The sequence below is a fragment of the Pelophylax lessonae genome, assembly GCF_965119305.1.
Source record: "Pelophylax lessonae genome assembly, chromosome: 2".
Classification (NCBI taxonomy): Eukaryota; Metazoa; Chordata; class Amphibia; order Anura; family Ranidae; genus Pelophylax; species Pelophylax lessonae.
In genome coordinates this window covers 452,610,793-452,624,215 of record NC_138769.1, presented here as the reverse complement: position 1 = coordinate 452,624,215, position 13,423 = coordinate 452,610,793, and the positions used below count along the sequence as shown (strand labels likewise).

General features: G+C 41.2%; 1 protein-coding gene across 2 annotated transcripts in view; it reads right to left on the bottom strand.

Annotated features, from left to right (window-relative positions):
- The window catches only part of LOC309545446 (lysozyme g-like), a 326,231-nt gene extending 320,375 nt beyond the window's left edge, over positions 1 to 5,856 (bottom strand). For both annotated transcript variants that reach the window (XM_082244648.1, XM_082244649.1), the window contains exons 1-2: positions 5,791 to 5,856; positions 5,654 to 5,712 (exon numbers count right to left, since the gene is read on the bottom strand). In XM_082244648.1, the coding sequence (XP_082100774.1) occupies positions 5,654 to 5,693 (40 nt within the window). In that variant the 5' untranslated portion in view covers positions 5,694 to 5,712; positions 5,791 to 5,856. The remainder of the gene's footprint in view (positions 1 to 5,653; positions 5,713 to 5,790) is intronic.
- Between the last annotated feature and the right edge of the window lie 7,567 nt (positions 5,857 to 13,423).

Below are 13,423 nucleotides of genomic sequence, written 5' to 3'. Positions count from 1 at the left end.
ATGCCCCCAATGCAGTGACCAGTATATATGCCCCCAATGCAGTGACACTGACCAGTATACATGCCCCCAATGCAGTGACCAGTATATATGCCCCCAATGCAGTGACCAGTATATATGCCCCCAATGCCGGGACACTGACCAGTATACATACCCCCAATGCAGTGACCAGTATATATGCCCCCAATGCAATGACCAGTATATATGCCCCCCAATGCAGTGACACTGACCAGTATACATGCCCCCAATGCAGTGACCAGTATATATGCCCCCAATGCAGTGACACTGACCAGTATGTATGCCCCCAATGCAGTGACCAGTATATATGCCCCCAATGCAGTGACACTGACCAGTATATATGCCCCCAATGCAGTGACCAGTATATATGCCCCCAATGCAGTGACACTGACCAGTATGTATGCCCCCAATGCAGTGACCAGTATATATGCCCCCAATGCAGTGACACCGACCAGTATATATGCCCCCAATGCAGTGACCAGTATATATGCCCCCAATGCAGTGACACTGACCAGTATATATGCCCCCAATTAAGAGAAGTGGCTGGGGAAGCTGCAGCCCTCTTACCTCTCTCCGTACGTGGTGTTAGTGGGGGAGTCCTGTGCTGAGCTGCGGTGTGGAGGGATGAGTGAGCTCGTCCGGACCGGTGCGGCTGCGGGTGTCTTCCGGCTTGTGGCTTGAGTCCTGAGTTTGGGGCTGCTGCGGTGAGTCGACTCGCTGGGTTACCGGGCCGGGCTGGGGAAGGCGACTCCTGGACTCCTGTCTGACGACTCCTCTCTCTGCCTCTCTGTGCCAGGAACAGAAGCCGGAAGGTGATCGAGAAGCTGGCGCGGTGCACCGCCCCCACGCGTCACATCAACAGGTCCATGTCCTCCTGTGATTGGTCCAAGCTGGAGTCTGGGCCAATCACAGCCTGGACATGAGAAAAGTGGGGGTTGTCTGCGCCCCGATGACCCCCAGGAGAGCGTCAATCGGCGCCTCTGCCAGCCGAGGGTGGGGTCAAAACCCCCCCCATACCCAGCACATAGTCCGGCACCCCTAGTGGGCGAAAAATAGACACTTTTTTTATTTAATTATTTATTTTTATTTAATCTTTTTTTCTTCTTCTCTTTTTGGGGGGGGCGGCGCCCCTGCGCCCCCTATCGACTGGCCGCCACTGTCCTGGAGTAAAAATCTAATAATATGTTATTATAAGGTTTGAACACGCACTACAGACACAGATTTAGCCATTGTGATATATAACATCTTTATAAATAAAACCAAGTTTCATAAACAAACAGAAATATTGCTTTTTGAAAAACCGAAGTGCAACTTTAAAATACAAAAAACACAAAAAACTGTAAACTCCATTGGCTGTAATGTCATTGCACATCTTACCTGAATATATTACCAACATTACATATTAGGGAAAAATATAAGAAAACCCTTTTTCCTAATTTTTTCGTTTTCAGTAGCTTAGTAGATGCCCCTTACTTATGCTTATGCGGTGGTGCAATACATGTTTAAACTTTAATGTGCTATTATTACAGGCTCTGGATGGAATCGTGTTGCCGATTTATAAATGGCCAGCAGAGGAGTGTTAATTTTGATGATGTCAATTTTCAATTTAGTTTTAGATATAGTCTTATGACTAAAATGCCATTTTAGTTTTAGTCGTATTTTAGTCTTATGACTAAAATGCCATTTTAGTTTTAGTCATATTTTAGTCATCTGAATTGTTTTAGTTGTATTTTAGTCGACTAAAATTGTGTTAATTTAGTCGATGAAAACATTTTAGTCGACAAAATTAACACTGCTTAAAGTAGAACTATGAGCAAAACTTTTTTTCCTTTTGGATAGAGCAAGGGTGGGTTATCACCCTTACCAGATTTTTTTCGCCATCTGTCTCCCATTGTGGAGATTTTCCTGCACTTCCTGCCCCATAGCCAAACAAGAAGTGAGTAAATCCCTGCAAATTAAGGGAATTTCTTGGGAGCTCCCAGGTCACCAGAACTAATGTCCCCATTGGAAGATTAAACCTCTATTACTTTTCTGGGGACAACTCAAAATGTGTGATTTTCTTTTACTTTCACTTCTAATATTAATGGTAAACAGGACAAATAGATGGGGTGAATCTCCTTAACGGGGGCACAGGCAGAAAAAAACCTGACAGTTTTGCCTTAAAATATACTTTAAGCCAGCTATACATGGATTAAAATTCAGCTGGTTCAGCAAGGAGAGGAGACTGCGAGCCAAGCCTTATCATCCAACACCAGTGCCCCACCTCACGAATGCGCTTCTGGAAGAATGGTCAAACATTCCCATAGACACACTCCTAAACCTTTTGGACAGCCCAGAAGAGTTGAAGCTGTTAATATTAAAACCTATGAACTAATACTAGGGCACCATTAAAGTTCATGTGTGTGTAAAGGCAGGAGTCCCATTACTTTTGACAATATAGTGTAGTTAGGTTGAAAAAAAAAAAAAAAAAAAAAAGACACATCAAGTGTCTTCTACACAAAAGTCCTTCTACAAAAGACTACACAAGTCCATCTACACAAAAATTAAAGGAACACTTTTAACCAGACTATAGCATCAAGTCAATTAAACTTTATGGATATTAATCTAGTCAGTTAAGTAGCAGAGGTGGTTGTTAATCAGTTTCAGCTGCTTTGGTGTTAATGCAATTACCACCAGGTGCACTAGATGGGCAACAATGTGGAGGTTACTGACATTTTTTCCCCTACTCATCTTTTCTGACTGTTTACTAGTTTTGCATTTGGCTAGGGTCATTGTCACTACCGGTAGCATGAGGCGATACTTGGACCCTATAGAGGTTACACAGGCAGTCCAACTCCTCCAGGATGGCACATCAATACGTGCCATTGCCAGAAGGTTTGCTGTGTCTCCCTTTGGCCTTTGACAACGTCTATGATGACGAAACGCGTCAGACACGTATGACGCACGTAAGCACGCTTTTGCCGCGGCAATTTTGGAATTTCCATGCTGTTTTTCATACAAATGCTATGTGAGTACCTGTCCATTGTTTACTAAATAAACCTAAGTTTGAACGTATTACACTATCGGATCCCCTTCATTTCTTTATGAGGTACCTGTGGAGGAGTTGGGGTTGCTTACATCTGATAAGTATATATCCATTTCGGCTTATGAGTTTAAGGAGTTTGGTGACCGGATATCTGCTGAGCTGACACCAGATACTCAATCTATGCTCGATTGACCTCTCATTAATTTGAAGGTCCACCTCGTCTGGTAAGAGTACCCCGGTTGTTTGCATCACGGTGGTGGATCATTGCTCTATTGTGGGAGCGGCTTCCTATCATCACTTCTCTTTTTTCACCAGATACAGAGTTTATTATCAGGACTGTCATGTTTCATTATTCATATGAACACTAGTCACGATCATGTATGATTCTGTATTGGATTGCTGTCATATATCCTTTTCATATCATCTTTGTGCATTCATGTATTAGTTATTATTATTAATACTAGGCACTGCACTATTTATTTGTTTTGCTGTGTGTCCCTTCACAGTCTTAAGAGCATGGAGGAGATTCCAGGAGACAGGCAGTTACTCTAGGAGAGCTGGACAGGGCCACAGAAGGTCTTTAACCCATCAGTAGAATCGGTATCTGCTCCTTTGTGCCAGGATGAGAACTTCCAGAGCCCTACAAAAATTACCCCCAGCAGGCCACTGGAGATCAGAAAGAGACTTTATGAGGGTGGCCTGATGGCCCGATGTCCTCTAGTGGGCCCTGTGCTCACTTCCTAGCACCATGGAGGTTGATTGGCATTTGCCATTGAAAATCAGAATTGACAGGTCGGCCACTATCCCCTTGTGCTTTTCACAGATGAGAGCAGGTTCACCCTAAACACGTGACAGACGTGAAAGGGTCTGAAGAAGTTGTGGAGAATGTTATGCTGCCTGTAACAATGTTTAGCATGACTGGTTTTGTAGTGGGTCAGTCATGGTCTGGGAAGGCATATCCATGGAGGGACGCATAGACCTCTACAGGGTAGACAGTGACACCCTGACTGCCATTAGGTATGGGGATTAAATATGTCTGTGATAACGCCCAGTGGGAGGGTGAAACGCGACGACGCAATTTCCGGTTCCACGCCTTTCGTGACGTCATTTCCGGTAGTGGTGGAACGCATGCCGGAGCCAGAGGAGCCCGCTGCACACAGTGATCCTAGCGATCTGTGATACCGATCTATGACTGTACACTGCCTGTTATTACTTCATTAAATGTGAGTGTTTTATCTGCAAGTTTAATAAACATGAGTTTTTAGCAATATCACACTATTGGGAATTTCTTCCTTCCATATATGGTCCTACCCTGGTGAGAGCCTGTAGGAGACCCCCAAGTGGCCCTAACCAAGACCAAAGGAGTATTGCCCGGATCGTATGCCGGACTTTGCCTGTGTGACCCTTACACTATACTGTCTAGGGGTCCACTTTGTCCGGTAAGTGTAACATCCTGGGGGAGAGGAAAAAAGTCACCTATCACCACACCATTGCAGCATGAATTTGCACATGATCTCCAGCACTTGAGCACTTTATTTCAGTTTTTTTGCCTGATACCTTTCACTGGCTACCTGCTGAAGCACTTGTTTGGAATATTATTTGGACTGTTTTTGAGATTTATGGACTTTATCATTCATGAACTTCATTTATTCACTTCACGGGGTGCTTTTTAATGATTGAATGTAATTTTGCTATTTAGATTTATATTCATAAATTATATATATATATATATATATATATATATATATATTCACGTCAAGCACTTTATCGTTCATCATACCAAATCTGCGCTGTTCCTTTGTATTTTCACGTTCTAAAATCCTTTTGATTTTATGCACAGCAGCACTTTTGAGGCACTAATATATCACCATAGCGCAGCATTAATTTCTCGTTTTTTCATTTCTGCTACTAACTCTGCTAATGTGCACTTTTCCTAGGTTTTGACTTTTCTAAAAGTCTCAGTCATGGTATCGTTTTTACTCTGATCCTTGGCAGACCTTCAAAGGTAGAAAACATCTTGGGGCTTAAGTACTAAGATGATTAACATCAAGCAGAAAAGAAGCAATGTTTAGGTTTGCAGAGCAAACACGTGATTTCTGAGTAGTTACTAGAGGTTACCTGCACCTTGTTTGTTGCGTTAGTAAAGAAATATATATTTATGTTTCTGTGTGCCTAGTGAATGAATGGATTAGGGTGGAAAGGGTTGTCCCTACATAGATAGGAGCTGCATTTAGCAGGCTAGGTGAGTGCAGAGTCTTCTGCTAAGCACTTCTACTGAAGAAGTTATATAGATAGAGAATGTAGTCCCTTCACTGTGAGAGGAGAGAAGGTTGCAAAGGATTCCAGCATGCACACAATCACATAATTATGGTATGTGTGATTAATTGTGCACTGACTAGAATTCATGTTTATTACCCTAGAAGTCAAAACTACAACTGTACATTACTATATCTGGTTCCTTTTGTCAGCATCAAAGCATAGGTATATGTACTGTATATCAATGGTAATCAAGCATTTTTTCATTTTAGTTTTGTAAACTTCACCATATTTGATTACAAATGAAGAATAAAACACCAATTCATTTTGTAATTTTTCAGATTTTAGTGTACTTACCGGCCAGAGTGGAAAGAATAAGAATTGTAAAAAAACTCATGTTTGTGTTCTGAAAATGCCTAGAAGAAACAATAACATTAAAGCAGAATTCCTAGATATGATCTAAAATACCTGTTTAGAATCACTGGTTGTTATACCTCTCAGTCGTCTTGCTGTGCAGAATGTGGAAGGAAGCTTGAAGTAAGCTTTATAGCCGTTTAAAGGAGAGGTGTGGTTTCTGGCTCAGCTGTTTTTGGGAGTATTGTTGGGAAATGTTGTAAAAACCCTCTGGAATACTGTCTGCTAAAATGATTTGCATACTTTTTAAACGTGTTGACTTTTACTTTCTGCACTCACATTTTTCTAGATACAGATCAGCTTTTTGTCCACCATTGTTACAAAATTGACTTCTTCTTCCTCCTTCCTAATCCAGCAATAGCAAGTTTTTTTTTTTTCTATTTGAATAACTTCTTAACCTAATCTAATTACTGGTTTCTTTATAATGTCTAATGGGTATCTGTGCTATCCACATCAAACTGAAAAGACCACTTCTGTTCTGCATATAATTGAACGGTGGAAAGCAAAGGCAAAGATGGTATCTATCTTTGAAATATCAGTTTGTTTTATGTAGGGTGCCTCCTAGAACATAGATCCAAATGGATTTCGATTAGATACTGTACATTCTTTCAATTGTAGAATACTATAGAACAACTTTAACCAGACTTTACCTAGATAATAGCTGGCTGTGCAGACAGTCATGGATAGCTGCAGCCACTGTCAATCTGTCATTGCAATGAATGGGCTGAACCGCTACAGCTCTCTGATCACACACCTGTCATTCCAGCTGCAGAAATCCTCCAATTCTTGCTGCTTGAATTCTCAGGGTGTGCTAATCGCCCATGTGAGTGTCGCTTTACAGTTACATTTTGAGGATAACGAGGGGGTGGGGGTTTTTTTTTTTTTCTCTAGATAGTAAGAGTAGGTTTTGCCTCGTCCCTATTTTGAACAAGAAAATGGGGTGTTTGGTGTCTCAGGCCAAGGTAGTGGGACTTTTAGGGCAAGTAATAATATTACTACAAGTAAAAGTAAAAAAATAGTATCGGATTTATTCCGTTGTACTTAAAGCATAATAATATATACATACATTCCAATAAGGTGGAGATATGTGTTTTGGGTATAGGCCAACTTTAAGGGTTGGATAATACTCTGCTTCCCTCTTTCTGGGTGAGAAACCCACAAAGAATAAGGGGATACAATATCCAAACCCCTTTTCCCAACCAACAGGGTTGAGATTTATCTCACAACCTCTCATAATGGAAGAGATAACCACAGGTGATCTGATGGGCGATGAGTGGAATACCCTGATGTCAGACATCCAAAAAAGTTTCCAAGGACAAGAACAAAAGGATTCGGATATTATGGCACTATTTGGAACCCTCAAAAAATACCTTGAAAGGAAATCGGCCCTTTTCTGGCATATCAAGTCATTTCAAAGATATGTAGCGGAGAATATTAACCCAGTAGGTCTCCGCATACAGATCTTTCCAACAATGGAGAATATCACGGTAAACATGAAGAAAGAATGGGAAGAAATCCTGAACGAATGTTCAAAAAAATTAATGATATGGTTGCAAGAGGAATACACCAGGCAGATGAAAAGCCTGGATGAAGATATAAAATCCATTTATGATCAACTGACACCATTAAAAAAGATATCATTATATAGTGAACAAGAGAAAAAGCTCAAAGAACATCTGGAAGAATATGGAAAAGAGATACTCAAGAAAAAGGAAAGAAAATATTGGAGGGATAAAAATGCCTTCACCCAGAATCGTGCTTATAAGTGGTCAACTAACAGACAAATAAGGAAAACCGCGTATAACACCAAAGTCAATAGGAAGACTGGACTCTATTATTCATCCGACTCATCATCATATGCGTCAGGAGTTGAACAGCCAAGAAGGAGAGATATGGAACAAACCCAACAAGAGATTCAGGCAGATCTGGAGGATAGAGAAGATCCCTCACGGGAAAGAGAAGACACGAGGGAAGAAAACATTTCGCATGGACAAGGGGACATAGTCCCGGTTAAACATCATAAAATTTTCTTACGACCAAGAACAAACAAAGACGGTGGTCCAAAATCACAAAAGGCTTTTTTAGGGAAACAACAGAAGAAGCAGACCCAAGCCACATAATTGCAACTAGGGAACTCACTATCATCAATCTGTCCAAACATAAATTAACAGATGACCAGACGGAGGTTCTAACATTAGGCCTATCCTTCTGCCCTAATAAGGCAACGGACAGATTTGAAACTATAAAGGACATAAACCTTTTTGCACGAAAATTACTCTTAAAAGTTATGTATAGCAAAAAGCCTACAACCGAAGAACCACAGACGAAATTATCCGCAGCAGAATTTAGAGCCATCCGTGATCTAAAACTGCTGTTGGAGGAAGGGGGTCTAGAGGACTGGACGGATGATGACACCAATTTAGATAGCGAAGAGGAGGATCAGGAAACGAATCCTTCACAGGAAACATCCCTAAAAAAATTCAAGAAAAAATCACACCTCTTTCCACCTTTGAATACTAATCCGGCAATTGCACTATTTGTGAGAGAAACCAGCAAGGAGATCAACCAATTGAAAGACCGAGGAAAAACACAAAACCTCACGGAATCACAGAGAAAAGCATTAAAAGAATTACAAGAAAATGAGAAAATCACAATAAAGCCCTCGGACAAAGGAGGCAACATCGTATTAATGGATAATAAGCAATATAAAATGATGTGCCAAAAAATCCTGAATAACAACAAATGTTATAAGAAAATATTACCTATAATCTTGGAAACTTTCAAAGAAGATTTCTATAAAAAATTAGACAGGGCCTTGAACGAGGGCACAATAACAGAAACATTATGGTCATATATGAGGACCGAACACCCCAGGACCCCTACTTTTTATGCGTTACCCAAAATACATAAAAGCAGAGACGACCCTCCCGGGAGACCAATTGTATCGGGAAATGGTAATCTCACAGAAACAACTAGTAAAGTCATCGACACATACCTCAAACCCCATGTGACTAAACTTCCATCGTATCTAAAAGATACAGTACACCTACTTCAAATTCTAGATGGACTAACAGTACCAGAAGACGCCCTCCTTATTACCATTGACGTCGAATCTCTTTATAATAACATCCCTCATAAAAAAGGAATAGAGATAATTAGACAAGCCCTTATGCAACAGAGTGAACGGGACAATAAGTTCAATGAATTTATTATAATGATGTTGGAATACATTCTAAATCATAATGTATTCACCTTCGATGGTACTTATTACCTGCAAACTTGCGGTGTCGCGATGGGCACTAGTTGTGCTCCATCGTATGCGAACATTTTTCTAGGAGCCTGGGAAACGGAATTCCTGGCAGAGGAAAAAAATAACATCTTTGTAAACAATATATTACTGTGGCAGCGATTTTTGGACGACATCTTCATTATCTGGTCAGGACCAGAGAAGTTAATTAAGGAGTGTCTTAAAACGATGAACAATAACACCTATAACATGTTCTTTACACTCAATTATGATAGAAACAAAATTGCGTTTCTAGACACGTGGATATTAAAAGAACCCAATGGAACCATCAAAACGACCCTTTATCGTAAGGAAACAGCAGGAAATTCAATCCTACATGCGTCAAGTTTCCACCCAATATCTTTAAAAAAAGCAATTCCGTATAGCCAATTTTTAAGGCTAAAGAGGAATTGCACCAAAGATGACGACTATCAGAAAGAAGCCAACCTCCTAACAGGAAGATTATTGGAAAGAGGATACTCCAAAACCACACTTAGAAAAGCCTTTAATAAGGTCAAACAGCAAGAGAGGCAAGAAATACTCTTTAAATCTAAAGAGGCACACACAAATAAGGAACAAGGGGAAAAAACCCGCATTATTTTGCGGTTTACAAACGAACATCAGAAAATCAAACAAATTCTTCAAAAGCACTGGACAATCCTAAACGAAGATCCTGTGGTAAAACATTTTGTGACAGACAACCCGTTGGTCACCTATAGAAAGGCCGGCTCCCTTAAACAAAATTTAACACACAGCGAATTCAAAGAAAAAAGGAAGGACCCTTGCAGAGATAAGGGCACATACCCCTGCGGCACTTGTGCGCAGTGCAAAGTAATTAAAAAATGCACAGATACCATCCTCCCAAACGGTGAGAAATTTACACCCCACCATTATGTAAATTGCAAGACTAAGGGGGTCGTGTACCTTATGAGGTGCGAATGCGGGTCATATTATGTTGGCAAAACCAAACAGGAAATGGGCAAAAGAATCAACAAGCACATACAAAGTATGGAAATATGTAATTTCCATTTACCACTTGGTAGGCACGTCAAGTATATCCACAACAATAAAATGCCAAAAGTGACATTCATCGCTTTAGAGAGAATACACATACCACAGCGCGGAGGCGATTGGAACAAAAAGCTTCTCCAAATGGAGATGCGATGGATTAGACGTCTGAATGCCACCAAATACCCTGGATTAAATGAAACGGAAAGTTTTAGACCATTCCTTGAAGGCTTTGCCTCTGGGAAAACGGACTAAAATTAAATATGATACCTGAAACGAGGATTGTCCTTAAAGTAGCAACTTATAGCTTTAAAATTCCAATTCTAAACCATCCATCCCCCCATTTATTTATTTGTAAAATTGTGATAGAAACTTCCCCCACTTAACTAATTAGTGACCATACCTTTAAAATCATCTTGGAAACAAATCCCAGATATAAACATCCTTTCTGGTATGTCAGACTTTGGGACATATCCGACACATCCCCCACGGGAACATCATTTCCCTTTGGATATGCTCTTTTATTATTTATTTATATTTTTTCTGCTGTTAAAACTATGATCTACGCAAAAATTATATACACATGAATTAATAATTTAATATTAATATTATATATATTGTTGCATATATATTGTGTAATGTATACTTTGCTTCAAAACAGACATCCTGATCCTCATGAGCTTGCTCCCGGCACGGTAAGCCCCTGCCCCTATCGAGGACAGGGGCAATTGTGACATGGAAGGGCTAAACATCATGCCTCTGACCACGGCCAGACAACTCCATGTCTCACACTCCGTGTCGGCGGCCGCTTTCCCTGCCCGACAGGCTCGTACTGCGTGCGCAACACCCAGGCGCCTGCGCAGTACGGGACCATTACGTCACGGACAAGGAAGAGCTGCATACGTGCGGCGCCTTCTGCACATGCGCGAGCAGCGTTAAAAGGCCGGGGAGCCGGCGTCTCCCTTCACATCCCTCCTAGCGAGGGAACAGGAGAGACACGGACCGCTGCAGTGGAGAAATTCCTACCATACCTTATCACATCTGCTCAAATGTAAGTCTTTAAATGGACCTCATGGATCCATAAGCCTTCAAAGTCACCTTTAATAAAGTACTCACCACTGACCACCAATGTATATAATTGGAATTATATTATTTATAATTCCTTTAGAATGGCATATTGAAGCAAGGCTGCAAACCTACTCGCGGCATTGGAATCTTCCATCCTGCAATCCACCAAATGTAAGTTGGTCTAGGCGGATATAAAATTCTGCATAAATAAATAAATACTACTATTGTGAAAAAACCCTCCTTACATACATATATATATACATTATGACTTTGTAGAAAAGGATCACGCAGGACTTTGCTGGATTACCACCAAGCCACCATATATGAACACCTATATTGAATGCGTGAGTAAATGGTAATTATTGAATAACTTCAGGCTATCAATACCCAAAAAAAATTAATACTTACACTCACATATCCTTCCAGACAGAGGTACCCCACGACTCCTTGTAGCAGGCTCAGAGGACACAGAGATTGGTCTATTGAAGCAAGGTCCCATAGTGTATGTACTTTAAATATTCTATACTAAAACTCCAGTATTTTTCTACATGAATATTTACAATAACAGATATGTTATTGATTTTATATATTTCAGCTGGGTGACAAAAATCTTTGAGAAAGGCTTAAAGAAAGCCGAAACGCGTCAGATTCAGGGATAAACTCTGTGAACTACTACTTCCTGGACTACACAGGAAACACAGAGATTATTATCCCTAATTTTGTCACAAACTATCACATATGTCACAGATTCCCTCGTTTTTCTTTTTCTATCTTTATCACATTGGGCCTATACCCAAAACACATATCTCCACCTTATTGGAATGTATGTATATATTATTATGCTTTAAGTACAACGGAATAAATCCGATACTATTTTTTTACTTTTACTTGTAGTAATATTATTACTTGCCCTAAAAGTCCCACTACCTTGGCCTGAGACACCAAACACCCCATTTACATTTTGAGGATAAGCTTTCAAGCTTCTAGTGACACACAAAGGGTTTAGCAAGCTGTTAAAGTGATTGTAAAGTCTCATTTTTTTTTCCTATTAAAATAACAAATATATTATACTTACCTCCATTGTGTATTGGTTTTTCACAGGGCAGCCCAGATCCTCCTCTTCTCAGGTACCTCTTTGGTGCTCCTGGCCCCTCCCTCCTGTTGAGTGCCCCCACAGCAGGAAGTTTGCTATGGGGGCACCCGAGCCGAGCTGCAGCTCCATGTATCTACTCAGTCACGGAGCTGCAGCTCGGCCCCGCCCCCCTCTCCTGATTGGCTAAGTGAGTTTGATTGACAGCAGTGGGAGCCAATGGTGCCATTGCTATGTCTCAGCCAATCAGGAGAGAGAGTTCCGGACAGCTGAGGAACTCGTAGACATCGCTGGATAGAGAGGAGACTCAGGTAAGTATTAGGGGCACTGAGAGGGCTGCTGCACATGGAAGGATTAATGTATAGAATGCATTAAGTTAAAAAAAACTTCTGACTTTACAACCCCTTTAAGACAAAATCTGTACAAACAGCAATTTATGAAAAGAGTCAGACAAGGGGTAGAGAAGTGGGCTGTGGAATATGAAGGAGGGAGAAAAGTCCCAGAGGTGAGAATTGTCATAATATTACAGTATTTGATTTAGAAAACCAAGGTCCACATTAAAGTGTATGTTCACCTTTACAGAAAATCTCCCCATTCCACCCGGTCCCATTGTACTGGAGTCCCGTGATCTTCCGCTGTCAAACACCAAAAGGCCGCTTCACTGGTCCAGGGATTTGAAATCCCGGCAGATTTCTTTCCTCTCCTCATTGTGCTGACAGTACAGGCTAGACAGGTTTTGATTGGTCAGTGCTGTCCATGTGACGGTGTTGACCTATTAGAATCGCTGTAATTCTCACTGAAAGAAGATTGCCAGGGCGGACACCTGGCCCTTGATGGTACTCAAGGCCAACTTCTGATCAACGCACTGTTGAAGAAAGGCTAAGATCCGAGCCACAGAAAAGGATCGAGGATAAGCGCCAATTGACTCACACCAAGAAATGTACGCTTTCCACGTACGATGGTATACCTTGCTGGAAGATGGCTTCCTCACCTTCACCTTAGTAGGGATCACTGATCCAGACAGGCCTCTATCCCTCAGTACCTGGCTTTCAATAGCTAAGCTACTAAAACCAGTGACTGTAAAGTAGGATGGTAGATCAGCCCTTGGGACAACTGGTCTTCTCTGAGAGGTAGCCCCTAAGGGATGTTTATGGCCACCTGGCTGATTGGAAGATCCTCGCTCTTGATTCCTCACAGGAATTGCGGAAGAAGCCTGAGCCGAGGATGATAGTGGCCTTACTTTGGCCCTTGAATGCCTGCG